The sequence below is a fragment of the Phyllobates terribilis genome, unplaced genomic scaffold (genome assembly GCF_046119375.1).
Source record: "Phyllobates terribilis strain yellow unplaced genomic scaffold, ASM4611937v1 Scaffold_5318__1_contigs__length_52569, whole genome shotgun sequence".
In the NCBI taxonomy this organism is placed as follows: domain Eukaryota; kingdom Metazoa; phylum Chordata; class Amphibia; order Anura; family Dendrobatidae; genus Phyllobates; species Phyllobates terribilis.
Window position 1 is genome coordinate 15,502 of NW_027368065.1, and position 27,699 is coordinate 43,200.

A 27,699-nucleotide genomic window follows, 5' to 3' on the forward strand; every position below is an offset into this window, starting at 1 on the left:
AAGGGTTTGTAGATAAAATTAAACGTGACTTTGCATGCTTACTTAATAAATCAATCTATGGCCTAAAACAATCACCTAGGCAATGGAATTTAAAGTTTGATGCTTGCATGAAAAAACTAGGTTTTAGTAAAAATAGTTATGATACATGACTATATTATAAAAATGTTAAGTCTGAATCACCATGATATGTACTATTATATGTGGATGATATATTGTTGATTTGTAAGTCTAAAGTCTCTATAGTTGGTGTTAAAAGGGTCCTAAAACTTCACTTTGACATGAAAGACTTAGGTGTAGCTAAAAGGAATTTAGGTGTTAATATAATAAGAGATATGAAAAAGAAGTTGATGTGGCTTTACCAGAATGACTATATATTAAAGGTTCTAGAAAAGTTCAACATTGAGACTTCTAAACCTACACATATACCCTTAGGAGGGCACCTTGAGCTCACTAAAGATAGTTTCCTTAAAAATCAAACAGACATTAATAATATGAAGAATGTGCCTTATGACATAGTAGTAGGTTATGTGATGTATGCCATGCTTTGTACCAGACCTGATCTTTCTTTTGCTATTAGTGTACTTAGTAGGTTTATGTCCAACCCTTGGAGGGTCATCGGACAACTATGAACTACTTTCTTGTGATACTAAGAACTATTGTCTTGTCTATTCTGAACATGCAACCAATAGTGAATTCTTTGGGTATGTTGATTTTGATTATTCTAATAACAAGGATAATAGAAAATCAATGATTGCCTATTATTTCACTTGGGCTGGAAAATTGCATATCCTGGAAATCCCAACAACAATCAGTTGTGGCTTTATCCTCAACTGAAGCTGAGTATATTGCTGCAACAGAAGCTGCTAAGGAAGATGTGTGGTTAACTGGATTACTTAGTGAAATCTAATGTAAAACTTAATTGCATGTGATACATACTGATAGTCAGAGTGCATTGTTTCTTTGTAAAGACCCCGTTTATCATGAAAGATCTAAACATATTGATGTGAGATTATATTTTATTAAAGACTTGATTGATAACAAACAAGTTGTTATAAAGAAAATTAAAGAGGATTTGAACCCTTCTGACTTTGGTACTAAAATCGTGACAGCTGATAAAATCTCATTTTGTGGGGACTTCTTACATATATGGGACACACACTGAGTTGATACACATGAAGGTTAAGAACGGTTCGAGAGGAAATACACTCCTTGCTCCGGGTTAAGCTGTGTTCTATAGGCCGATCTAGGGTAATGCAGATTAAGAAATCAGGAGGGAAATTGCTGGGAAACATTGATATTCTTGTAATATGTTGTATTTGGGTCACAACTTTAGTGTTTAGTTGTAACCTTGGGTCGAGCGATCACTTAAGCCCAAACCAGGTATCGACCCAAGAAGTTGCCCTTGTGTTGAACCGGCTTAGAGGAAATCGGGTTTGATAGGTTGAGGTATATAAGGGTTATAAACCCTTGTAGCTCACATGTATGTGTTAGCTCCGCCAATTGAAACCCTAAAACGCTCCCAAGAGAAAGAGAGAGTTCCTCGGTGTTCTTCATTGTGTTGATCCGAGAGTGTTCCTGAGTAGATTTGGCTGTGCAAATCTCTTGCTCACTAATCTCTTGTTGAAGGAGGCTTGTGTTCCTTCGCTGGTGGTTGTTCTAGTGGTTCGAAGAGTTCCTGGAACTCTTGTTCTTGCCCGGTGCTCAGTCGCTCAGCCTTTTTAGCGACTCATGGGCTTTTGGTTTGGTTAAACATGGAGTATTCTTCTTGTTCTTGTATCGCTCTAGCCTAGGTTGCTTCTTATTTGTTGCTTTGACCTAGATCTTGTAATTTCTTGAAAACTCTTTATTTGTATAGTGGATTGGCTCTCGATACTTGAGACCCGCAGAGTAGGTATATCCGAACTGCATAACAAATCTCTGAGTTTGCATGTATGTTTTTCGTTTTGCGATTATTTGGTTGTTGCTATCGGTGACTGATTAAACCACTTCATTCACCATTTTCCCTAAAATGAAAACTTCGTGAGACGAATCTTTTATCATACTCAATCATCCTCCTCTTTCAAAGGTTATAGAATTCAGAACATAAAATTTTACAAGATGACCCTCACAGTATAACCACCACACCTTTTTATGATAAGCAAGAAGTTATACAAAAACCAAAAAGCACAACATTTTTTCCTTTGTATCAACTAACAAGGACTTACATCTATCATACCAATCGAAGATCATACCAAAATCAACCAATTAAAAAGTAAGAGAAAATTGATCAAGCTCTAAAGCATGACACAATAGCATGGCGATGAGCGTGGTGGTGGCCATGAGATTTATCCTTATCAATTATCCCTTGAACATGTCGAAACTCGTTTACATGGCAAGGGATAGTGATGGCTCCTTTGTGTCGAAATCCGTATTCTTCCTCAGCTTCCTTGAGAAGGTTCAGGAAGAGAGGGTGGTTAAAGTAGATCACAGGCACTATGAACCTCTCTTGTTCCGCTCCTTCTCCTCCCACCTTTATCGCCAGACACCCTTTTGGCACGTCATTCATGGCCGTTTCTTTCTCCCCTCCCATGTGTATATGTAATCGACCCGGTTGTTTTTCAAGTAACTAAACCCTAGGAAGATTGAAGAGAGTAAATTGATAGTGCTAGTCGAGCCTTAGAGGAAAGTGTAAGGCCAAGGGTCAACGACTAGTACATGAGAAGATGAGTTTGGTTGAAAGATGGTTGGTGGTGTCATGTTCTATTATCTTGCTTCTAAGGCGATATTTTGTTCATGTGTTTGGATTTACTTTTTTGTGCTTTCTTTTGTTTGATTCAAAAGCTAAAGGAAAATGGAGAGAAGAGATTGAGAAAACCCTAGAATGATAGATAGAGGAGATCAACGGAGAGAGGAGCGAATTTTGCAGAGGCTTGATATGTATTAATTATAGTACGAAAGAGAAGAATATGGACCCAAAATCAAAATAAAAAAAGCAAACAAAAGAAAATGAAGATATAAAAAAGTCATAAACTATAAGAAATTATTTTATAAAGCGACTTTATATTATCAAATTATCATGTTGGGGTATCCATGCCGTCCGTATAACGCCGTCAAAGATTGCATCACCGTAACATATCTGTTTTCGAGTACATGTATATATCTAGCAAGTCCCATCTGAAATTGAAAATTAAAAAAATTATACTTTTAAATTTGAAAGTTCTTTTTTTTTTCTTTAATAAGCAATACCGGGGTCCCATCAACTAGATAAACCTTCACACACTCATTTGATTAAATGGGTGAGAAATACCACTCTCAGAAATCGAATCCCCGACCTTCACGTATGAGACGTGATATCCTATCCGCTAGCCTACCGGAGAGTTGACAAATAAATCATAAAATTGATTTTTTATTATCGATTTATTCATCAAAAAAATTTATAATGGTATATTTATTTGTATTTTGCTCCAACTCAATGAAATTCTGTCGAACATTCATATAACTACGTTGTAGCTCCTATACTGTTTTTTCAATTGTGTAGTGTCTATAATCTGTAGGGGTTGGAAAAAAACCGTAACCGTATTATCGTACCTAATAACCAGAAACCGGTAGTTTGGTTAACCGGTTTTGGCTAACTAAATATTCGGTTAGTCAATAACGGTTAACCGGTGTATTCGGTTAATCAATAACGGTTAACCGCATACACGGTTAACTGACTCCCGTTAACCGAAATATTTTCAAAATCCATTTTGAAATATATTTTTTATAATTTTTATACCTGAAATCCCATTTTTGCCGGGTTAACCGAATATGATACGGTTAACCGAGACCGGTTAACCGAATATATCGGTTAATCAACACCGGTTAACCACCAAGATTGGAGTGCACAGTTAACCGTTATTCGGTTAACCGAATATCGCTTAACCAACCGTGCCCCCCCTAATATTCTGCCTCCAATTATTGTGAGTTTCCTTCAAATTATGTAATTACGTTTCAACTTCTCAATTACGTTCCGTTGAAATTAGATTTTAAAATGCGATTTTTTTTATTCAAATCCCGATATCTAATTAATAATGAACATTAAGCATTAAAATATAAACATACAGTATAAACTTGTATACTGGCTGAAAAAAAAGAAAAGAAAAGAAATTTCGAGACATTTAAAATATTATCATCATGTTATTTTTTATCACTTTTATTTTTATTTTTTAGTAAGCTCATAAACATATGCTCTACATTTACAATTTAAAACTTTATGTTCATATTTTGAATAGCAACATTCGACTCTAAAAAATTTATGGTCAAAGTTCAACCAAATCTTTTTTTCAACTTCTCCAGAAACTATACATTCATCATTATTTACATTACGGATTGAAATATCTAAAATTTACAATTAAATGTGCAATATTAATATGAGGTGAGTTCCGGTGAAAACAATCCTTATGGTGTGAAGTGCGAAGCATGTTGAGCCATTAGATTAGAAAATGGAGGGCTGAGATTAAAACATGAGTTTTTTAATGAATCCACGCGGTGACATTTTTGTAATTAATGGTGAACTGTTATTTTTTATTTTTTTTACGTTTTCTGGGTGATTTTTTTTATCCCTTTAGATGTGAACATTATCGTATTATATGTGAACATTAGCGTGTTATATATGTATCCGAGAAAGTTCGCACTTCGCACCATAAAGATTGTTTTCACCGGATCCTTATTCATAATAATATATAAGCAACATAAATCATGTTGATTTTTAGAGAAATCATGAATCCTGTTATAGTGTTATTCGGTACACGAAAACAATCTAAATTCATCTTTGTCCCGACCCTGTTCAGAAAAGCTTCTCACGAAAGAGTTAACGAGGGTCTAGCTGAGCGGTACAAATATAACAATCCTGTACTGCATTGTTGTGAGGATCGCAATCCGGAGCGTATGATCTTACGATCTTACGATCCAAAATTTGCAAAATGATCCCGATTCTATGTAGGATTGGACCTATACCAGGATTAGCTTCATGATCGCACATGATCGTATAAGATCGGACATGTAGGATCGTAATATTCTATTATCTAATTCCCAACTGCTTATTTTCCTTCAATTAAGTTAAAATACTGGACTTAATTTCTTATATTATTGAACTATTTTTATTTAAATTTAATTTTCAATGCTATTTAGGTGCATACAGAGAAGAGAAAGCATTTACGCGCCTAAAGGACAACAAATATGGCATTCGTATTGCATAAACCTTAAACTGAAGTTGAACTACAATGTAAAACTTTATTATTATTTTGAATTTGTTTAACTTTAAATTAACCATCGTACAATCGTTTTAACTATGCACGACTCTAATACCGATCTTATGTGATCAAAAGTTAGTATTTTCGTATTATTTTTCATAGAAATACATATCATAGTCATAATTAACCATTTCAATCGTTCTGTAATAAAAAATCGTACTCCCTCCGTCCCCTTTTATTCTTCCCATTTCTATTTTACTCACTATTCACATTTCGATAGAATTTTCTCGATTTCTCTCGATGCATATGGAAAAACATAGTCATGTTTGGTATTGTTTTATTCGTCTCGATGAGTACTTTAACAAGATATAAATTTCATAATTTTTATTAACTTCATTGTGAAGATAGTTATCGTAGAAAACACGTCTCGACAAACGTGTTGGGAGAAAATGGGAAGAATAAAAAGGGACGGAGGGAGTAGGATCTTACGATCCTACGTTTCGATCCTACCGATCCGATCCTATCCCCCTCTCCGATTCAAAGTAGGATCTTGATCCTGACAACCATGTTGTATTGTACTGTAAAGTTTGGGTTCGAATCCTCGTAACGACATCTTCATTAAATGTAAGGCGGGGTTTACGGATCGCCGTCCAATATAAAAAAGGTCCCAGTATTAGCCTGAATAAAAAAAACTTATCATAAAACAATAAATATAAAAGTATTTGAATCATGAGACCCTTTTTCATCTGTGTAAGTAGTGATCCAACAACTCACAAGAAACACGGATGTCTCGTTTGATATTATCTTCCGGTAATATAAACGGAAATGAAATAAATGATCACATTCATATTACCGTTCATTTTTCAAAATATTCTTGTGGGATTTGGTACTACAAAATAATTTTGTTACTCTCTTGAACAAAATGTATTTGTTCCCTCTATATTCGAATAGGGTTTCAAAAGGGGTCAAACAATCCCTTCACGCTTCTTTTTCACATGCAAATTTCGGAACACTACCTTAACACACAAAAATATGATCAATATATCTTGACATTATACTGGTCTAAATTTGTTTCTTTTTGCTTTCCCTTTCCGTTAACCTTAACCAAACGGGGGATAATTAGGCAAAATGTCTGGAAGGGGTTAAAAAAATAAAAAAGTAAACTTGCCTTCTAATCTAAGTGAAGTGGAAAAATCTATGTACATTAAACTAAAGTAAAATAATAAATATTTAGTTTTCAACCTTATATAAAAATTTGATACATGATGTTTTCTTACTAATTTTCAAAAAGATTATGACAAGTGTGTAAAATCTGGAATTCAGAATAGAATAAAATCTTCTATTTTATAACAAGATAAATTCAGCATAAAAAAAGAGGTTTTTGCAGGAAAATACCCCTTATATGGCCCATTTTGACATATAACACCCCTTATATAAAACTTTATTTTGTCCCACCCCTTATTTGAAGTCCGTTAGCAAAGTCCCACCCATGGCCTATTTCTGTTAGAATTTCCGTTAAAATCGAAAGCTGGCCTGATAACTGGTTGGTGCCGGTTAAAATAAGAGACGTTGTGGAAAGTGATCCAGCTCAAAAACAGCGAATTCTAGGGCAGTAGATCATTTGGCACTTTGTTTGCAAAATCTGTAGATCGTTCTCGAAATTGGTAAGCATCTAGCCTAATTGTTCACTGGGTTGTCAATTTCCCCCAACCTAAACCCCCAATTCGCGCAGTGGAAGATCGCATTATGAGTAGGAAGTAAGTGCTGACGGTTGTCGCCATTGTCACCGAGGGGCTTCGCGTAGTTGAAGTTCGCATTCTGAGGAGGTACTTAGTTGCCACGATGTCGCCATTGTTGGAGCTGCTTCAAGTTTCTGGTAAGTTGTTCTTCCTTCATTATTATTTCGAGGCCTCTATTATTTAAACTGATTCTTTTAGTTAATGAAGAAGAGGTATTTGCAGCAATTAATTTGTGGCCAAGAAGGTTGTTGTGGAATTCAATTACATATGTTGAAAGAGATGTGTATTATATGTGAAAAAATTGGTCGGATGGGTGATGTGGGGCCATTTAGGGAATCTTTCAACACTTGCCTTGCTGCAGATACAATTATATGTCATGCTACTTTTGTGCATTGGATTCCATATATCTCAACTTTTAATGAGTTTTTTTGGCTATATGTGACAGATGATTAGTATAATCTTTCAAGTGGGTGGGGAATTTTGCTTGGAAAATTATGTGCTTTGCTTCAAGAAGAAAAGGGAAGTTGGTATCACTGACATTGATCCAGATAAGCTATCCAGGTAGAGTTAGTTGGTTTTTTGGATGAAAAAGGCATAATAGGGGTGAAGGAGCTCTGGTTTTGTAAAGAAGATTGCACACTGAATGATGTGCTGCAAGAAATAGTAAGTGACAAAGATATATTGGATCTGTGTGAAAATGTTGGAGAGAAAAGGGAAATTGATGTTTATGTGGTCAAAGGAAAACAAAAGAGCCCAAGGTCATTGATGTTGGGCCACACCAAAGTCATTGGTAAAGCAAAAGCCAGCTCCTCTATAGCTTCATCAAGTCTCAAGAAGAGAGGCAAAAAAAAGCCTTAAAATCCCAGGAAAAAAGCTCCCAAGGAAGTTCCCACATGCACAGCTATCGTACTCCATTCCCCAAAACCAGTGGAAGAAGAAGTTCCCTTAGATCAAGATGAGATTGATGAGTCTACTGAGACCGGTGAAGAAGGTGGATCTGATTCTTCAGACTTAGGTGAAGAAAAGTTGCTAGATCCATTTGCTGAGTCTTCAGATGATGATGCTCCAAAGGTAGATGGTAGCAAAGTTGAGAGAGTGAATGTGGAGACAGATGGTAGCAAAGCTGAGAGAGTGAATGTGGAGACAGACAAAGCTCAGGATGATGCATTGAAAGAGGATGGTAGCAGGGCTGATTTGGAGGAGGATACTTTCAACATAAGGGTTGAAGATGATGATTATGGAAGCCAAATCACAGGTGATGAAAGGACTGACAAACCAAGGTATCCTCAGTTTAATCCATTGGTTGATTTCAAGGGAAATGTTAAATTATGTTCTGGCATGAAATTTGGCTCAAACATCATCTTTAGAAAGGCAATAAGACAGTTTGCTATAGAAAATGGGGGTGATTTTTATTTCCTGCACAATGATGCTACAAGAGTGTCAGTTTATTGTTCAAAGAAGTGTGAATGTCCTATGAAGAAAGGGAGGAAAAGGTGCAAGCCAGAGTGCAAAGACAACTTGTGTGGATTTAAGGCAACGGGTAGGAAGATGGCTAAGGATGGATCTTTTCAGATGAAATCATTTGTGCCAAAGCATGATTGTGGGTGGCAGCACACTAATACAAAGGTTACACCAGTGTGGTTAGCTGAGAAATACCTAGAACACTATAGAGATGATCCACAATGGAGGATTAAGAGCTTCATTTCAGTAGTTAGAAGAGATTACAATGTGCATATTTTCTACCACAAGGCATGGAGGGCTAGAGTTAGGGCTATTCTGGAGACTCAAGGGTATGCCCCAATGCAATATGCTAGTGTATGATTATGCAGCTGAGGTGGTGAAGAGAAATCCAGGGAGCACATTGTATATCAGACCAGAACAAGGGCCAGAGAAACCAATTTTTCAAAGGTTCTATGTGTGTTTAGATGCATGCAAGAAATGATTTCTTGCAGGGATTAGACCTGTGGTTGGGATAGATGGGTGTCATTTGAAGGGAGCTTACAGTGTTCAAGTATTCACAGCAGTAGCAATGGATGGTAATCATCACATTTTCCCCATACCTTATGCAGTAGTGGAAGCAGAGAGAAAGGAAACTTGGGTGTGGTTCCTTGAGATTCTGATGCAAGATATTGGAGGTAAACCTATCACATTTGTGTGAGACAGACAGAAGGTTAGTCATACTAATTTTAATTTGATGTTGCATTTTTAGTGGTTGATCAAATCATTGAAGTAATTTATTTTTTCTTGTAGGGGTTGATGGAAGCTATAAGCATTGTGGCTCCTCAGGCAGACACAAGAGTATGTCTTAGACACCTACACAATAATTTCAAAGTCAAGTGGAGTGGGAGTACATACAAAGATGCAGTTTGGGCTGCAGCTAGATCAGCTACTAAGCCAGAATTTGAGGCAAATATGGCTTTGATTAAGGATATGGATCCTACAGCAGAAGCTTGGCTAAGGAGGAGCAATCCAGAAACATGGTCTCTACATGGCTTCAAACACTATGCTAAATAAGACATGCTACTCAACAATGCATGTGAAGCATTCAACAGCTGCATACTTGAAGCAAGAGAACTTCCAATACTTTCCATGTGTGAATGGATCAGGAGGAAGTTAATGAAGATGTTCATCAACAAGAGGAAAAAAATGGCTGCTCACCAAGGTTTACTCACTCCAGAAGATAAAACATTGGTCAATAATAACAAGATTGCATGTGTTGGTAGTTGCTTTTGCTTTGGGCAAGGACTGCAGTATGAGGTAGATTGTAAAGGGAAGACATATGTGGTGGATCTTGGAATAAGGAGTTGTGGCTGCAACATGTGGGACTTAACTGGGATCCCATGTGTTCATGCCATTTGTTGTTTATTAAATAATAGGTTGGATGTGAATGCCTATGTGGACCCATACTACTGCAAAGAAACCTTCATGCGAGCCTATGCATTGAATGTCAACCCCATGCCTGGAGAGGATCAGTGGGAGAAAACTGCTTTCCAACCTCTTGAGCCACCAAAGCTTGTAGTACAAACAGGGAGGTCAAAGAAGTCAAGGAAGAATGAGAAAGGTGAGAAAGCTGATCCTAACAAGATTACAAGGGTGAGACATGGGAAGAATAAGTGCTCCAATTGTCATGAGGAAGGGCACAAAAAAAAATCATGTAAGAATCCCTCAAGACCTCCACTTCCTAAGCGAGCTCCAAGAAAGAGAGGAAGACCACCAACTGGTAATAGTATGAAGTTTACACAGATGAAGAGGAAGTATGTGAGGAAGGAGGTAGGATTTATTTTTTCTTAAGTGTTTATGTTTTCAATTGTAACTTGACACATAATATCATGTTTTCTATGTGTTTACATAGGTAAGGGGAAGCACTAAGACCAATGCTGGCTCCTCAAGTCAGAATCAAGCTATGCCTAGTGAAGCTCAAGTGCCAAGTCAAGATCCAGATCAATCTATGCCCCAAGCATCTCAGAATCCCTCAAGACCTCCACCTCCTAAGCCAGCTCCAGGAAAGAGATGAAGACCAACAACTAATAATAGTATGAAGTTTACACACAAGAAGAGGAAGTGTGTCAGGAAGGAGGTAGGATTTATTTTTTCTTAAGTGTTTATTTTTTAAATTGTAACTTGACACATAATATCATGTTTTCTATGTGTTTAAATAGGTAAGGGGAAGCACTAAGACCAATGCTGGCTCCTCAAGTCAGAATCAAGCTATGCCAAGTGAAGCTCAAGTGCCAAGTCAAGATTCAGATCAATCTATGCCCCAAGCATCTCAGAGCCAGGCTGACATTAGTGATACTACTTTGATTTTACATATGTTGGAGATGGAACAAGACAATCCCATTGGCACCCAAGCCTCTCAGGTTACTGGGAATCCAACACAATCTCAAGTGTCATCATAGTGTTTATGTTTTCAATTGTAACTTGACACATAATATCATGTTTTCTATGTGTTTAAATAGGTAAGGGAAAGCACCAAGACCAATGTTGGCTCCACAAGTCAGAATCAAGCTATGCCAAGTGAAGCTCAAGTGCTAAGTCAAGATCCAGATCAATCTATGCCCCAAGCATCTCAGAGCCAGGATGACATTAGTGATACGACTTTGATTGTACATATGTTGGAGATGGAACAGGACAATCCCATTGGCACCCAAGCCTCTCAAGACTTATTTCATTTTCTGTTGTTGTTGAATCAAACAAGCATGTTCCAGTTTATTTTGATTTTCCTTTGACTGGTGAAGTTTATTTTGTTGTTGAATCATGTTGTTGCTGTCAGTGATAGCAAACATTATGTTGTAAATTTAATGAATGAAGCTTGTTGATCATATGTTGTGCTTGGGGTTCATTTAGTTTCCAAAATAAATTGGTCAAACTGTGTGGTCAGTGTTTTCATTTCCAATGCCATGGTCTATTATGCAGCTTTAACTGTGTGGTCAGATATTGACAGATTTCTTTTTGACCAAAAAAGGGTGGAAAACTGTGTGGTCAAACTGTGTGGTCAGTGGTTTCATCTCCAAGGCTTCATTCATACCTTAAATAGCCATGCCGGATCCTCCTTCACACTAACCTAATCCAACACTCTTCAAACAATGAATGTAGTTATTTTTCTCTCTTCCTCATCCTCCTTAGATGGAACTAATAGCACTGGTTCTGGCAGCCCACCAACAGCAGAATGGGTTCTACCTCATCCAATGCAGCCAGTTGTGGTTCAACCTCAACGCCAACCAAACCCTGCTCTTGCTCTTTAGAGAGCCAATGCATGCATCAAAAAACCTTTGCTCGAGTTTGCCATCTCCATGAAGAAGAGTTTTGTGGGGGATGATTACAGATTGGTTTGATAAATTTCTAAATCCCTCCTATTTTTTTCCAGAACATTAATGTATTGCTTATGATTTTATTTTTGCTTGTTCTTGTAGCCTCTTCCATTCCAACATGCCGACCATTTCTTGCGCCAATATGTGGATGCTTTTGTGACTCTTGACCATGGAAACAGAGAGTGGGAATGTCGCTTGAAATTCAGCCAGAATCAATATAGGCTAGGATTTGGATGGAGAGATTTTGTTATTGGGACTAGACTTGCCAAGTATGATGCAGCTTTGTTCACAAGAGTTCAAATGCCTGATGGTAACACAATGTACAAGGTCCAGATATTCAAGGATTCCTAGATGGCGACATATTCATTCAACAACCATTTCAGTTACTCTATTTTCATTGTTCATGTGTTTCTGTTTCACTCTTTTGTTGCTGTCTTTAAATTTCATGTCTTTGTATTCTATGTGTTTTGTATTCTGGTTGCTGAATTCATATCCTTTCATATGTTTGTAGTCATCAACATTTTCCAACATTCCGCACTTAAATGCCAAAAGTAAACATTCTTCACTCATCAAATTACTCCATTACATTAACTGTCATAAGTATCCCAAAACAACAAAAAACTTGATGCCATTTGCTGTTATAAACACCTAAGCTCAAGTGCCATTTGTTGTCATAAACACCTAAACACATCCTAAATGTTGGTAAGATAATAAGTACCAAGGACAACCACAACAAATCCTAATCCTAATCCTACAAATAAATCAAGCCTATTTCCTTGGCATTTTTTGCTCGGCAGAATGTCTTTAGCCTTCAAGGTTTCCTCAAGCTCTTTCACAGTGTCCTGCAAATCTTTTTTTTGCTTCACCAATCTTTGAATAACACTTGATGCTTGAGGATGAAATGGTGCATCAATCCAAGCAAAAAAATGGCACTTGTTTCTTGACTTGTAATTTGCACACCCTAGGAACCTTCTTCCATAATTTGCAATTGTGTGTGCAGTACTCATTCGGGCATCTTGATTACAAAAGCAAAGGGTGCCCAACTGACTATTGTAAGAATTCGATGAAGACATCTTACCTGCAATTAAATGTTTCAATTCCCATTAATCCATAATTCTAGGGTTCAAACAGATTAGCTTACCTTCACGCAGAAAATCATCCATGGGGTATCAAAGAGATTAACTTACCTTCAATTCTAGGGTTCGATGTCCACAGAAATCGCCTCTTGCAATTCCGAATCTCAACAGCTGCGCAAGAACCCTAGAACAAAATCGCCCCCAATTTCGATTAGCACCTCCACTAGACATACCAATTGAGAGCGAAATTGGCTAATCTAAGCAAATACAACCAACAAAACTGGGAAGAACAAAAAATTGAGAGCGAAATTAACTTACTCGTACGATCTGGGAAGAACAAGGGAAGAACAAGAGATGGGAAGAAATCCCGTTATTTAGCTCTATTAGGTCACCTTTTAAAAAATGTAAGGGCAAATTAGTAATTTACTCGATTTTAACGGAAAATCTAACAGAAATAGGCCATTGGTGGGACTTTGCTAACCGACTTCAAATAAGGAGTGAGACAAAATAAAGTTTTATATAATGGGTGTTATATGTCAAAGTGGGCCATATAAGGGGTGCTTTCCCGCAAATTTCTCTAAAAAAAATCTAGCATCTTTTTATATTTGATCATAAGGATATCCTATGAACAAAAATACAAAATAACTAAAATAAAGAATATAGAGAATAACAATTAACAAATAAAGAATATTTTTAACATAGTTACAACTCCTTAACAAAAAAAAACAATATTACCAATAGAATAATATAGCGCTAAAGACATTGTTTCTTTCGTATCTTCTATTTCGTGCAGTAAGAACCATTAAACTAAGGCATATAAGGTCTGGGAGCATTCTCCCAATACAAAAATCACGGAAATTTCAAGATTCACAATTTAACAAGAATAGAATATTCTAAACATGGTCACAATTTCATAAATACTATTTGATCTTTTATATATGCAATAAAATGACGTATCTTCTATTTCAGAGGTAATCTCAACGGTTTTTATTCTTATTATTTATACGAATGAGCTGAAAAATATATGTTTTAAATATTCTCGTTGTATATAATTGATATTATATAATGTACTTTTTATAATCCTTAAAATATTAATTAGATTATCGGTTATGTATAACTATTATTATATATTTATTTATATTGTGATTATATTTTTTACATTAACTATTTAGGTATCTATAATAAACATAACAGATCTATACATTATTAAGAGACATTTTCTTTTGAGAAGTTTTACTAGAGTGAAATATTGGAAGTGATAGGAATCGTCGGATTAAAACAATGAACATTCAAAATTAGAAGAGAAGTGATTGCTTAAATTTCATCAAAAGTGGCATTTTTGTAAATTGTGAGGTTTTTTAATTATACGGATAAGAGTTGAAATTTAACAAAAAAAAAAAAATTCTAGGGTTAAAAAATGCGTCTCTCTCTCCATTGACATCCTCCTCCATCCCAGCGACTATGAAAACGTCCTCGTCCTCCATCCCAGCAAGCTGCGAAAATCGTTCTTGTCCTCTCGTTTTTCTTCCTTCGGCCTTCGTTGTTGCACTCTCCTAAGCCATCATTGTTGCTCTCCTCGACCGTCTCCCTCACTGCTTCAATGCCATCAAAGAGTGTGAGTTGGATCTTCAAGGTAAACTCCAACCTTTATTTATTTTCCATGTGCTGAAATAAAAAACAATAGCAACTAATCGACACAGTTCTCGTTTGATTACTACTTCATACACGCTTTTTGTATTAATTTAGGGAACAAGATCGCAATTTTAGAAAATAAGAGAAAAATTGAAGTAAAATATTATTAATAGCAAGCTCTTTTTTTCATGTTTTGACAAGTAAGGAGGTGTTATGTTTATCAATAAGAGGGGGTCATATTGACCTTTGAACTATAGGATTTTGAGTTTTTCTTAGATGCATTTAGTTGGGACTAGGATTACCTAATTACTAGTTCAATTTTGGTGTGAAAATAGGTCATCTGACTCATTCTCTGACTAAATAAACCCCACCAGCAGCTTCATCGGAATGCATATATTCTAGTGTTCATTGTTTAGAACTCTTGGTTCAATATTTAGAACTCTTTGTTCATTGCATAGAACTCCATGATCATTGTGTTATTCATGTTTATGATGCATCAATGGTTATGAAATAATTTAAGGTTCATGTATACTAACTATTTGCTCATGATTGAGAAGCCTTGTACATTGTTTTACTCATGGTTATGGTTCATTGATATTCGTTCTTTGTTAATTATTTAGGAGTCCATGATCATATTTATTCATGTTATGATCCAAAAACTTATGATGGCATGTTGTGTGTGTTCATGTATTATAGAGATTTGTTCATAATTATGGGGTTTATGTTCATGCACACACCCGATTAATATATACAATTTTGTTCTTGTATTGATAAAGGAGGTAGCGTGAGGGCATTTATCACTCCTAAAAGAAAAGGGTAAAAAGATAAAGGAAAAGAGATAGTACGAGATAAAGTTGACAAACTAAATATGAAAGCCAACATCATGAGGTTGAGGCTTGGGGATGATTTTAAGATTAGAAACTTGCTAGTAACTCATGTACAAGCAATGAGAAATTTAATTAATCTTTAAAAAGAGTTGTAAAAAGTATGTGTTTGGTTTTATGAATAAGTTAAGCATGTATTGTGTATTTAATTGAGAATTTGGTAGATTTGTGAGCCTGAGAACAATTTGAGTACAAAAATACATGTGTGTGCTTCTATTTACAACTAAAATGTTAAATTATGGTAATGTTACGAAATTGTCTAATCAAGTTTATTTATTATATACAAGAATTTTATTATACGAGTGTTCAAGTTCATAAGAACAAATACGTTCATATTTTTCCTTGTAAGGTTCAGTTATACGATATTAATGTTCATAAATAATAACAAAGTATATAAGCAAGAAGCACTACAAACACAATCCCAGTATCATCTTTGTATAGCATGTTCATATTTGAGCCCATAAAGTTCATTACTATAATAGTAACGTTAAAAAAATAAAGAACAAGTGAAAATCCAAAAACTTAACAAGAAAATATATGATCCTCACATAACTATTACATTACATTGATTTTAACACATGTATGATCCTCATAGGGATGAAATAAGTTGACTTGCCTTTTGGAAATTGAACCTCATAATCGTCGGAGAAGCGACAAATTTGAACTCATCGGCAACGTTTACATCTACGACCACATGTTTGAGGATCTTGATAGAGACGAACGTTCAAAAATTATTACGCGACTTGAGAGAACGATCACATGCTTGTTCGAAACATTCAACCCATCCACGATTATGAAGATGTATATGGTCAAAGAAAATATTGTATCAACACATCACCATTATCAAATCACCCACCTTATGTGGAACAATCATCACATCCACCGTTACCAAATCATGACGACATGCTACCGATGTAGAGATAGAATATGAAAATAAATTGTGTAATGTTCATTAATTACAAAACAATTTAATTATAATATTTATAAAGTTGAGTTTTTAGAAGCATTAATTGTCTCTAAGTTGTTTTTTTTTAAAATTTTCAATTTACCATTCCTTTCATGATTGATCATAATAAATGTTAAAAAAGAAACTAAAACTTTCAAATATAAACTGTGTTAGCCTTCTATTTTATTAGAGAAGATTAATAGTTAAATAAATTTAATTTAGTCTCGTACTCATTTGAATTTCAAGACTCTATATATTTTATTTCTCATCCTTTATTAATGTAAAAAATATATATAAAAAATCTCCTTATGAAACCACATTGAACATTTGCTCTTTCTATGTTTTGACCGTTCTTTGCACAAGTCAAATATCACCTCATGCACACTGTACCTACATAAATGGACACACACATACAGTCCCATAAGAGCAACCATCTTTATAAATCTATTGATGAGAACAAAAAAGTTGAGTGACTTTATGATAGAGATGATATGGCCAATATCAAAGTGCAGGCAACCTCAATCTCAATTTCTACCTATATTTTTCTATTATTTTTACAAGTTCTCTCCTCTCTTCTGTATCACCTTCAATTCTTATTATGTATATGCAGTTTCTTGATATTTTATCATGTTAATCAAGAAAGAGAATGAAATGGAAAATTGAAACATCAATGATAAGGCATAAAAAATGACAACAGTCGATTATAAACTTAACCAACAACAATGTAATATACGAGAACCCATGAACTATCACACATAGTCACACAAGTTACATGACCAATAAATTAAATTACTTCTTTTTTTTACCATTAAAACATCTCATTTCATTAATGAAATGAAAGAATACAACCGTACAAGCAACATGAAAAAAAAACAAAGGAAACAAAGGAGAGTTATAAGTGTAGCCTACTTCTAATCATTCTATGCATCCTCGATTTACTATTACATTTGAACCCCATCTAAGGATGATTTTCAAAACTTCAGAGCTATATTTGCAATCCTACTAGATATGTGAACTAGATTCCTCTGCATCATTACACATAAAACAATTGTTAACATTAATAACACCCAAGTTTAGGAGCCTATCACCTGTAGGAAGTCATTTTAGATTATCCATCTAGACAATAAATCCCCATTTCCTAGGTGTCCAACTTCTTTAGAGCAGCTTGCACCAATCCTTAGCATCATCTCTTCCTCTAAAGAAATCATAGACTTGAGAGCAATTTAACATTCCATTGCTTCTCCCCAAGAAATCCAGTGAGACGGTGTCTTCCTGAGCATCATTAATGTTCATCTTAGCAGGAACACAAAATTTATAGGCCTCATTTTTTATCCTGAGTATGTTCTTTAAAGCCCAAGAGTCTGTGTTTTTCCTCTCGTCTCCACAAATCACTGCCTTTAAGAAGGATTTTCCTAGCATATTCAGTCCAGAGGTTTCTATTCTTTTGCTTCATATCCCAAATCAGCTTAAACATCATGGCTTTGTTCCAGGAAGGATTTCTTTGATGTTTAATCCCCTTTATTCAAAAGGCTTTGTAATATCATTACAAGCAACCACAATTTTCTTACTCTGCAGATTACCAGACCAGAGATACTGTCTACAAATAGCCACCACTCTAAGAACAACAGACTTAAGAATAATGAAATTCAGGGACAAAAAAGTAAGGATTCCACCAATGACAACACGAATTAACTGTAATCTCCCAGCATAAGACAACTTCTTGCTAGTCCAACTCTGAACTTTAGAAGTTATCTTAGAAATAAATTCAACATACTCACAAATTTTGACTTTCCTAGAATGCAAAGGAAGACCGAGGTATTTAATAGGAAGGTCCCCTTATTAAACATGAGGATCTCTATAAGTTCCTTTTCCAAACTATTGTCAACTCCACCAAAATAAATTTCACTCTTAGAGCTATTCAGCTTAAGGCTAGAATTCTTACCAAATTCATCGAAAACATCCTTGATCACATTAATTGAACTTCTATCAGGTTTATAGAAGATAAGCAGGTCATCAAAAAACCATATCAACCAAACCCATTTTTTCACACTTAGGATGAAAAGAGAAGTCTTTATTATTGAAAGAAACCCTTAATTTTCTACTGAGAACCTTCATGATGATAGCAAAGAGAAGGGCCGATAACGGATCCCCTTGCCTTAGGCCCCTCTTGCCAGGGAAAAACCCCTCATATTCCCCATTTATCATAATATAAAACGTAGGAGTTCTAACGCAAAGCATGATCCAGTCAATAATAACACAAGGAAAATTCAGATAGATCAATTCATATTCTAAGAAATCCCGGTTGACATTATCAGAAGCTTTCATGATATCAGCCTTAATCAAGCAATATGGAGAGTTACCTTTTTGGAAGTAAATAGAAATGAGGTCTTGAGCAACTACCGAGTTGTGAGCTAAGTTCAGTCCTAGGAATAAAGGCACCTTGACTCAAGCTAATGATGTTGATGAGTTCTCCTTTGATTCTTTCAACCAGAATTTTAGTAACAACTTTGATGATGGTATTGCAACAAGAAATAGGTATGAGATCCTTAACATATTCAGGCTTATTCTCTTTGGGAATGAGGGAGACAAAAGTACGGTTAATCTGCCTTACCAGTGTGTTCTTAAGAAAAAACTCTTTAACTGCCTTGCACACATCATTGCCAATAGTATTCCAGCAACATCTATAGAACCAATATTTATGCCATCCGGTCCAGGGGTTTTGTTGATACCAATAATGAAAATAGCCTTCTTTATATCATTATTAGTAGGAATTCTACACAGATTACCCCAACAATCATTGCTAATCTTATCACCACTTAGCATACCAAAGTTAGGAGTATTGCAAGGAATATCTTTGCCAAGAGATCAATATAGAAGCCAACAATAATATCTTTTATTTTGTCAATATCCTCTTCTATGGTATTAGTAGCATTTCACATCTGATAAAGAGCATTATTACTTTTTCTCTCTTTAAGACAATTAAAGAAATAAGAGGAATTTTCGTCACCTATTTTTATCCAGTCAAGCTTAGCCTTGTGCTCAAGTAGGGAATCTCTTCTTTTCCTGGCTTCAATGAGATTGTTTCTGGCATCTTTGAATGCTTGTTATTTCGGCTCATCACCATAGTTAGTCTGCAATTGATCAAAACAATCATTCAGCTTCTTTTCTTTGAGAATAACCTCATGATTCCAATCCTTCCTAATAGACTTGCTCCAGACTTTAAGGGCAGGTTTAGTCTTTTTAGTTCAACCCATCAAGATACTCTGATCATTACCAGTCCCCTCATTGTTCCAAGACCTCTTAATAACTCCTGGAAATCTGTCTTCCATAGACCACCAACTCTGAAACTTAAAAGGAATCTTTTTGGCAAGAAAAACCCCATCAATGCTAAGAATCCCTGGAGTGTGATCAGATTCATCAGGGCATCCAAAGTGAGCATGACTATTGCTTCATCTCTCCATCTGTCATTCACCTTAATCCTGTCTAATTTGCAAGTAACCTTGTTGATAACAAACCTCTGGTTATCCTAGGTATATCTAGCTCCTGAAGCTGTAAGATCACCTAACCCACAAAAATCAACAACATCCCTGAGTTCTTATAAACTGACATCAGACATAGAGCTAGTAGAAAATCTCTCATTAATATCCAGAATACAATTCAAATCACCCATAAGGCACCAAGCACAATCAACATTACCACTGAAGGCTTTGATAGTCTCCTAAAGTTCAACACGATCTGCAACAAAATTTACTGCATAAACAAAGGAAACCCAGACAGAAACACCACCAACATTTAATTTTGGAATGAATAACCTGCTTCTGAATTTCATTCTTCTCAATTATCACCTTATTATCATCCTAGGAAAGCCATATTCTACCTCTACAAGTATCTTTACTATTAGTGACAAAACTCCATGTAGGTAACAATTTCCTATCCATTTCCACCTCTTTGCACTGTTCAACTTTACTTTCAAGAATAGCTAACACACACACACTTTATTCTTAGTAACAAAATTATTGTCCATCCTGATCTTATCGAGGGAGTTACTACCCTGCACGTTCCATGCAACAAATTTGGCACTATGCATTAAAACATATTTGAGTGTTTCTACAACCCTTTCCACCTTTCTTCTGATTTCCCATAGTACCAGCATTGTTACTATCTTACTCCTCTTGGTTTTTTACCATTAACCTCTCAGTATCACTTTCACTAGTCACTTTTATCCTCTCAAATGCAACCTCCTTCCATGAGGGTCCACCACCCATCTTATTGTTTCCTGCATCCTCCTGATTGCCTCCCACCGATTTATCTTCTTGACTTTCACATTAGCTGTTCAGTGCAAGTTGATAAGAGTTTTCAATTACTTTATCTGATGCAACCTTTGTCCTCATGTGTCAATTGGGTAAATGTGTTCCTCTTTTTCTGTGGTAGATTCCCTGCAAACCTTCTTTGCCCTTCAATACGATCTGGACATACATCATATCTATGACCAAACACGTTGCACTTATGAAAAACACCTGGCATCCATTCAAATTTGACTTCATGAGTAAATTGCCTTCCATCATACCCCTCAAGCTTTACAGTCTTCCATCTGCTTTCCTCAACATTTATTTCCACTAGTAAACGAGCATACGAGATATGATCAAATTTGCTAGTTATTGGATCAAGACATACAAGAATTCCTATCACACATACAATTCTACTAAGCATACCAATGAGGTAGAAAATGGGGTCTAAGCCAGGAAGTACAGTCCATACAGGAATAATTTTGAAGCTTTCCTATTCCATTTTGACACCAGGAATCCAATCTTGAATGACAAAAGGCTTATTCCCTAGTAGAAACCATACCTTTGTCTTCAGAATCTCCTTTTTGTCCTCTTGGGATTGGAATTTCAACACCCATATGCCATTGTCTGTACAAAGAATCTCAGGTCTTGCAATCTTCCATTGATTTTGTACACACTATCTGAAAGCCAAGAAGGAGATTCTTTCGCTTACAACAACACTGAAAGAATTCAATTGCCACTCTTCTTCTTTCTATTGTACGTATTCTTTGGAGTATTTAATAACATATTTATCTAATTCCTCTTCGAAATTCAGCATGGACATCTTGTTACGATTGATTTGATATCTTCCAATTACACCAAGATTGCCCCCAAATCCATCTTACCTAGACTTTCCACAACCCTCTTTCTCTTCAGATTGTCCTTGAACCATGCTTGCCTCACCAGTATTGTCCTTCTTTGACACCACACTGGATTCGGAGTAGGTCAATGGAGCAATTGCAGATGAGGCCTCAGTCTTTTCATCTTCTACAACACTTTTGGAATCATTCTTGCCAATCTCAAAATAATTTTTCTCAGAATCTGATTTCTTCTCCGAATTTCAATCTCCACCACGGCCAGGCTTACATGTCGGCACCCCTTGAGCTGTTTCTTGAAACAACTTCAATCACTAGCATGGACTTGACTGACAATGCACATTGTATGTTTAAGCAAAAACTGCTTCTATTAGTGACAAAGTGTAATGCAACCTTAATTCTACGAGTCCACATGTACAAACATGTGTACAAAGATCCAACAACCAGAATACGAGCTCGTGCAAAGCACGGGCAATGTCGACCTAATTTTCATAAAAGCTAACTAGATGTTCATAAAATACATATAATTCATTTCTTGAACAACAACATAATCTTACAAATAAAATCTCATTATGGTATCATAACTTGAGCAATGAATATGACATACATATCTATAGAACTTTCTTACACAAAAAAGTTATCACTTGATACGTGACAAGTAGGCTTTCTACTACATTTTAATACTTGCCTTAACAATGTTCGTTATTGTCTTAACAGTGTTCATCAATAGTAATTGCATGTTCATAAAACACATACACTTGATTTCATGATAATCAACACCAAGGCAAACATAGAATTTGAACCAATATCTTCCAAATTATTGAGGAAAATTAGAAAACACAACAAGTATTTGAATGAATAAGCATCAATTTAGTTAAAAATTAACACAAAAAACAAGAAAAGTATGAATAGAAGATATAATATCAAAATTAGTTCTGAAAGATGAACCTCATAATCATCATCACTAAAACATCACTTGTTATTATCTTATCAACACTCTCATTAGTATCATTCAACAAATCAATTCTGAAAGTTGTGTAATATTCATTAGTCATATAACAATGTTCATAATTTGCGTGCCAATATTTATAAATTGAAAGTAGTTGTTCATAAACTTATATAAGTACGTCAACAAGACTGTAGAGAATAATGTTTATAATTAGATACGGAATGTTGATAAAACAATATCATCACAACCGAGACATCATAGCACTTCAACCAATATCTACAATGTTTTGAGGCAAACAAGCACCAAAAACAAGGAATTTAAGGAATAAGCATCAATTCAAGTAAAATGCGATAAAAACAAGTAAAGTTTGGATAGAATACATACTTGGATCCATGAGTTTGATGGAGCCACAAGAAAACTCCAATACGCACAAGACACTGATGATTATGGAAGAAATTGAAACGAATAATGAAGTTCATGGATATGATTGATGATTATGAATAGATCACAAAGTTGAAGGTAGAAGGAGGAAATTGTTACCACGGAGGAGAAAAGATAGAGAACACATATTTGGAGAAATAGATGGAGGTTGATGAAGACCAAATTTATGATGAAAATCCAATAATGTCCAGGTGTAAGTAGAATAATTGAAATAAGGAGACTAAATCTAAACCATTGATCAAACTTATCCAAGAAATAAGACTTGCATATCATAAGATAAAATTGTTTCTCAATGTATCTAACTCAGATTATTATGGGATAAAATTGTTTCTCAATATATCTAACTCATATTATTAATATTGCATAAATGTTTTCCATATAAAACAAGTTAAACTAGTTAACATCTATTTTGATGAACAAAACGTACACTACAAAAAAACTATCTTTTGCAACGACAATTGTCTTTGCAAGGTCGTTGCCCGTAAGCCCGTAGGCAAAAGCTTTAGCACGACTTTTTCCGTTGCAAAAACTATCTAGTTTTCACAACGACAAAGTTTTCGCAAAGTCCATTCCGAAAACATTGTCGTTGCGATACAATACAACATTTTTTGCAACGACAACCTGGTCGTTGCAATACATAACTATCATTGACAACAACAAATTTTGTTACAATACATTCTATACGTAATTTCTACACATATTTGGCAACGAAATAGTCATTGCAATACATTCATATATGATTTGGCAACGACTTTGGTCGTTGCAATAGGTTCTTATACATGTTTTGCAACGACGTTTGTCGTTGCAATGCATTCCTATTACATTCTAGTACATATTTGGCAACGATAAAGTTGTTACAATACATTCCTGGTACATATTTGGCAACGACAAAAGTCGTTGCAATACATTCTTGGTACATATTTGGCAACGACAAAAGTCGTTGCAATACATTCCTTGTACATATTTGGCAATGATAAAAGTCGTTGCAATACATCCCTAATATATAATTGGCAACAATAACAATGATGCGATATATAAACATGGAACCTGTAATTTCATAGAGCTTTTATCTAAAATCATAGGTCAATAGATACATAAACATCATAACCATCCAAATTATAGTTTCACAACCTCACTTAAAATCATATAATGTATAATATGTTCAAAATTATAATCTTCCAATACTTTCTTCCATGATCCAATAAAAGGCATCTTTCATTACTTCGATATCCAAAAGAAAGACACTTTCCTTAGTGAAACCCACTTCCCAACCTGCATACAACAATCTTATCATTCAAATGCTAGAGAATGTGCTTTCCTTAGGGAAAACCATTTCCCAAACTAAATGATTTTGAAAGCTAAGGGATAAATTTAAGAGAATAAAGAAAGGAATTAATAGACATTAAATACAATGGACAGAATAATTCAATCATGAAGTATTTGCTGCATTAATCTAGCAGCCACTACGGTGTTCAAGTTAAGCTGCTTATATATTTAGATTATGTACTTCTAATGTATAAGTTTGCTGCACGAACAATTCACAATAAGCATGCTGAAAAGCCACTGTTGTGACATCAAATAGAAAAACTTAGATGTTGAAAACTTCAGCAACTTGTAATTTCAATTGAAAGACTCAACTACAAGCAAATTGCAGCTGAAAAAATAGCAACTTGTAATTTCAACTGAAAAACTCAGCAACAGGCAAATTTCAGATAGCAACTTGCAATCATCAATCCAAAAAATTCAGCAACATTAGCTCTCTTCAACAACAGTATTTCTAGGACCGGACCGGGAAACGAAATTCAGAATTTCTAGGAACGGGGACCGGACCGAAATACCTTCGATCCGGTCCGGCCATTTTGGTCCGGTCCGGTCCGGTTTTACGGTCCACAGGTCTACTTGTGCAACCCTAATACTAACTAATTGCTAAATATCAAGTGTGCTAGATAGTATTTATCAACTATTAACACGAAATATGTGAACTAGAAATAATATTTTGCCTGTAGGATTTGTTACCGGACACCTCTATTTGCTAGCTGGTCAAACATCTCTCGCTTAAAATCTTCCATTGCTTGTTATTTTTATGCTTTATAATCTTCTTATTCTTGTTTTGCTTTTGTTGCATCTCTTCCAGTTCTTGTTTTTGCTTTTGTTGGATCTCTTCTAACTCCTTTATCCTTTGATCTTGTTCTTGTATTTTTCCTTGTTGTCGCTCCATTAGTCTTTGTTGTTTCTAGTTGGTGCTTCCCTTTGGTATAGCCGCGTAAAGCAGTCCCTTTCCCACGAACATACCCAGACCTTAGCTCCAAAACTTGTGTTAATATTTCCTCTTGTGTCATTGAATCACCAACTGTAGCAACTACTTCTTTCAATTTTTCCTTCAACATAATTCAAATGCAGTTTAGAACATACTAAACAAATAATTTCAATGTCGCCTTCATTCAAATGTACGAAGCATACATGAATTATTTTAGATCGTGTTCCATCAACCCATTCAAGTTTGTCTTCTTTATTTGTGTGTGTGTGCTCAATAAGCCATATCACATCTGTAGAAGGCTTCACACCATTGTTCTCTTTTACCTAGGTTATCATAAGATTTTATTAGTAAATTCTAATACAATTCAAAACAATAACAATTATCTATTTATTCGCTAATCAACTAGAAATGAAGTATTACCAGCATATCCTCAACTTCAGCAAAGGCTAAATTTCTAGTAGTATGAAAAGATCTATTCTTAGATAATCTGTTTTTGGAGTTCCTTTGACTCAAAACCTATAAGATATATTTTATTCATATATTATATAAACCAACTAAGATAAAAAACACACTTGATGAATAAATACCTTGAAATCATCCTGAACCATAATGATTAACACACCATTCCCATTGCGCTTGAGGTAATCTGGTGGAGGGTTGCTTTAGCACACCATTCCCATAACTCCTGAATTTTTTATTCTTAACAATGATTAATGTTAATGAAGAGAAAGAAAATGTGAACATATAACTATATTAAGTAGCATACATTTTCCCTTAAAATTTTGAACCTCAGTTTCGTACAGTAAGAATATTAGAACAGAGGCACTGTTGATTGAATTAGCTTCTACACATACTATTTTTTTCCTGAGGATTTGGATGATTTATATAACTATCTAAGTATCAATTGAAATAGGTCTTTTGCTGAATTGAAATCAATGTATTATTGAAATCAGTGTTTTTAAGCACTTCAACAATCACTGCTCCACAGTTGATGCAACGTACGTGATGGACAGGAAGAACGAGCCAAGATTCATTATTCCGCAGAATACCGAAAGATGACAACTTTGAGGAAACCTCAAAGATTTTATTAATCAAGAAAACCTACCGGCCAAGGAACATAAAGGAATCCTTAAATATGCAAACCCTAATATCTAGAAGGAAAGTCTAATCATTCAGAAACATAAGAAAAACCCGAAAAGTATCAAATGCAATTTTGACCCTCTAAATGATCTCCGATGCCCGAAACCACCGGGCTCATGGGAAAGCATGAGTTTGAGTTAGAGCACTGTTTCCACCCAGAAAACACTAAGCTTTCGTCGAAATCTGACATTTCCGCGAACTTCCCGGATTATCCGATAGTTTCCCCAAATTTCCCGTCTTTGCCGATTGCGGCTTAAAATCCTACACGAACTGAACCGCATCAATAGTACACCCAATTTCCTAATTTTTAATCCACAATACAGCCAATTTATTGAAAATCAGTGTTCTAATCCAAGTAGTTCAATTCATTTTTTAAGCACTTCTCAATTTCCTATTTTTAGAATGATAGATTCTGACAGTTGTTTCCTTAATAGTGAATGAAATTATCCCTCAAATTAATTCCAATATGTGGTCGCTGATACAGGAAGTGAAGGCATGAATAATATTACAACCACCCAAACGACCAAACCATAACCGAACAAGAGGCTTCACTTTCTCTAGTAACAATCACTACTCCATAGTACAACCCAGAAAACGGCGTGGAGTGGACTTCATCTCCAGACCATCTTGAGCTGCCTCCTCGCCCATTTCACCATTCAAACTGCTTAGATTCTCCCTGCGCTTATGATTCAGACTCCGACATTTTCTCCAAAAGAGAAGTCATACAAAAACTCAGACAACAACTGAAAAGGAGAGATGACATGATATTGGAGATGCATGATCAAATTGTTGAACTACAGAACGCCCTCAACCTCCAGGCATCACATTCAACCCATTTGCAGTCCCAACTGGACTCTACAAACACAGATCTCTTTGATTCCGAGAGAGAAATCCAGAAACTCATAAAGGCAATTGCTGATCATTTTGTGGGGAAAAACTTGCCTGAAAACAGACATGTTAATGGGTCTAATGGAGAAGGAGAAAAGATTGATATGCTTAAGAAGGAGTAGGGGAGCTAAAGGAAGTGATTGAGGGGAAAGAGTTTTTGGGCAGAGTTACAAGGAGCAGAAATCGGAGCTGTCTATCAAGATCAGGGAGTTACAACACAGATTAGATTCACATGTTCCAAATATATTGTAGTTTTTTTTGTTGTTCTGCACTCAATTCATTTCTAGTTAGGGCATTTTTTGAACTTTTCAAAACAGGGCTGAGAATTCACATGCTGAGAATTCATCTGGTGACAAACATGCCCTCAAAACACGCAAGTGTTCAAGGGTTTAAGAGAATTCAGCTGCTGAGAACATATTTGCTTTGCAGAAAATGGGAACCAAACATAAGTTCACAAAGCCCTAAACCTAAGTTTAATCATTCCCTTCTTCCCTCACCTTCGAATTTCATTACCCTCCAGTGATTTTGCATCAATTTTGTCCATATCACTCACCATTTTCTATAATCATTTTAATCTGAGCCTTAA

The 27,699-nt window shown here is 35.4% G+C and overlaps 1 protein-coding gene and 1 pseudogene across 1 annotated transcript; one reads left to right on the forward strand and one right to left on the reverse strand.

The window, feature by feature from the left end:
- Positions 1-2,266: 2,266 nt before the first annotated feature.
- On the reverse strand, positions 2,267-2,569 carry LOC141250058 (uncharacterized). The gene has a single exon (XM_073669861.1). The coding sequence runs from the start codon at positions 2,567-2,569 to the stop codon at positions 2,267-2,269; it is 303 nt and encodes a 100-aa protein (XP_073525962.1).
- A 23,222-nt stretch (positions 2,570-25,791) lies between these two features.
- LOC141250060 (uncharacterized) lies at positions 25,792-27,365 on the forward strand (annotated as a pseudogene).
- Positions 27,366-27,699: the final 334 nt, after the last annotated feature.

Excerpts from the sequence above, each read along its gene's own strand:
- LOC141250058 (XM_073669861.1), bottom strand. The coding sequence starts at position 2,569 with ATGGGAGGGGAGAAAGAAACGGCCATGAATGACGTGCCAAAAGGGTGT.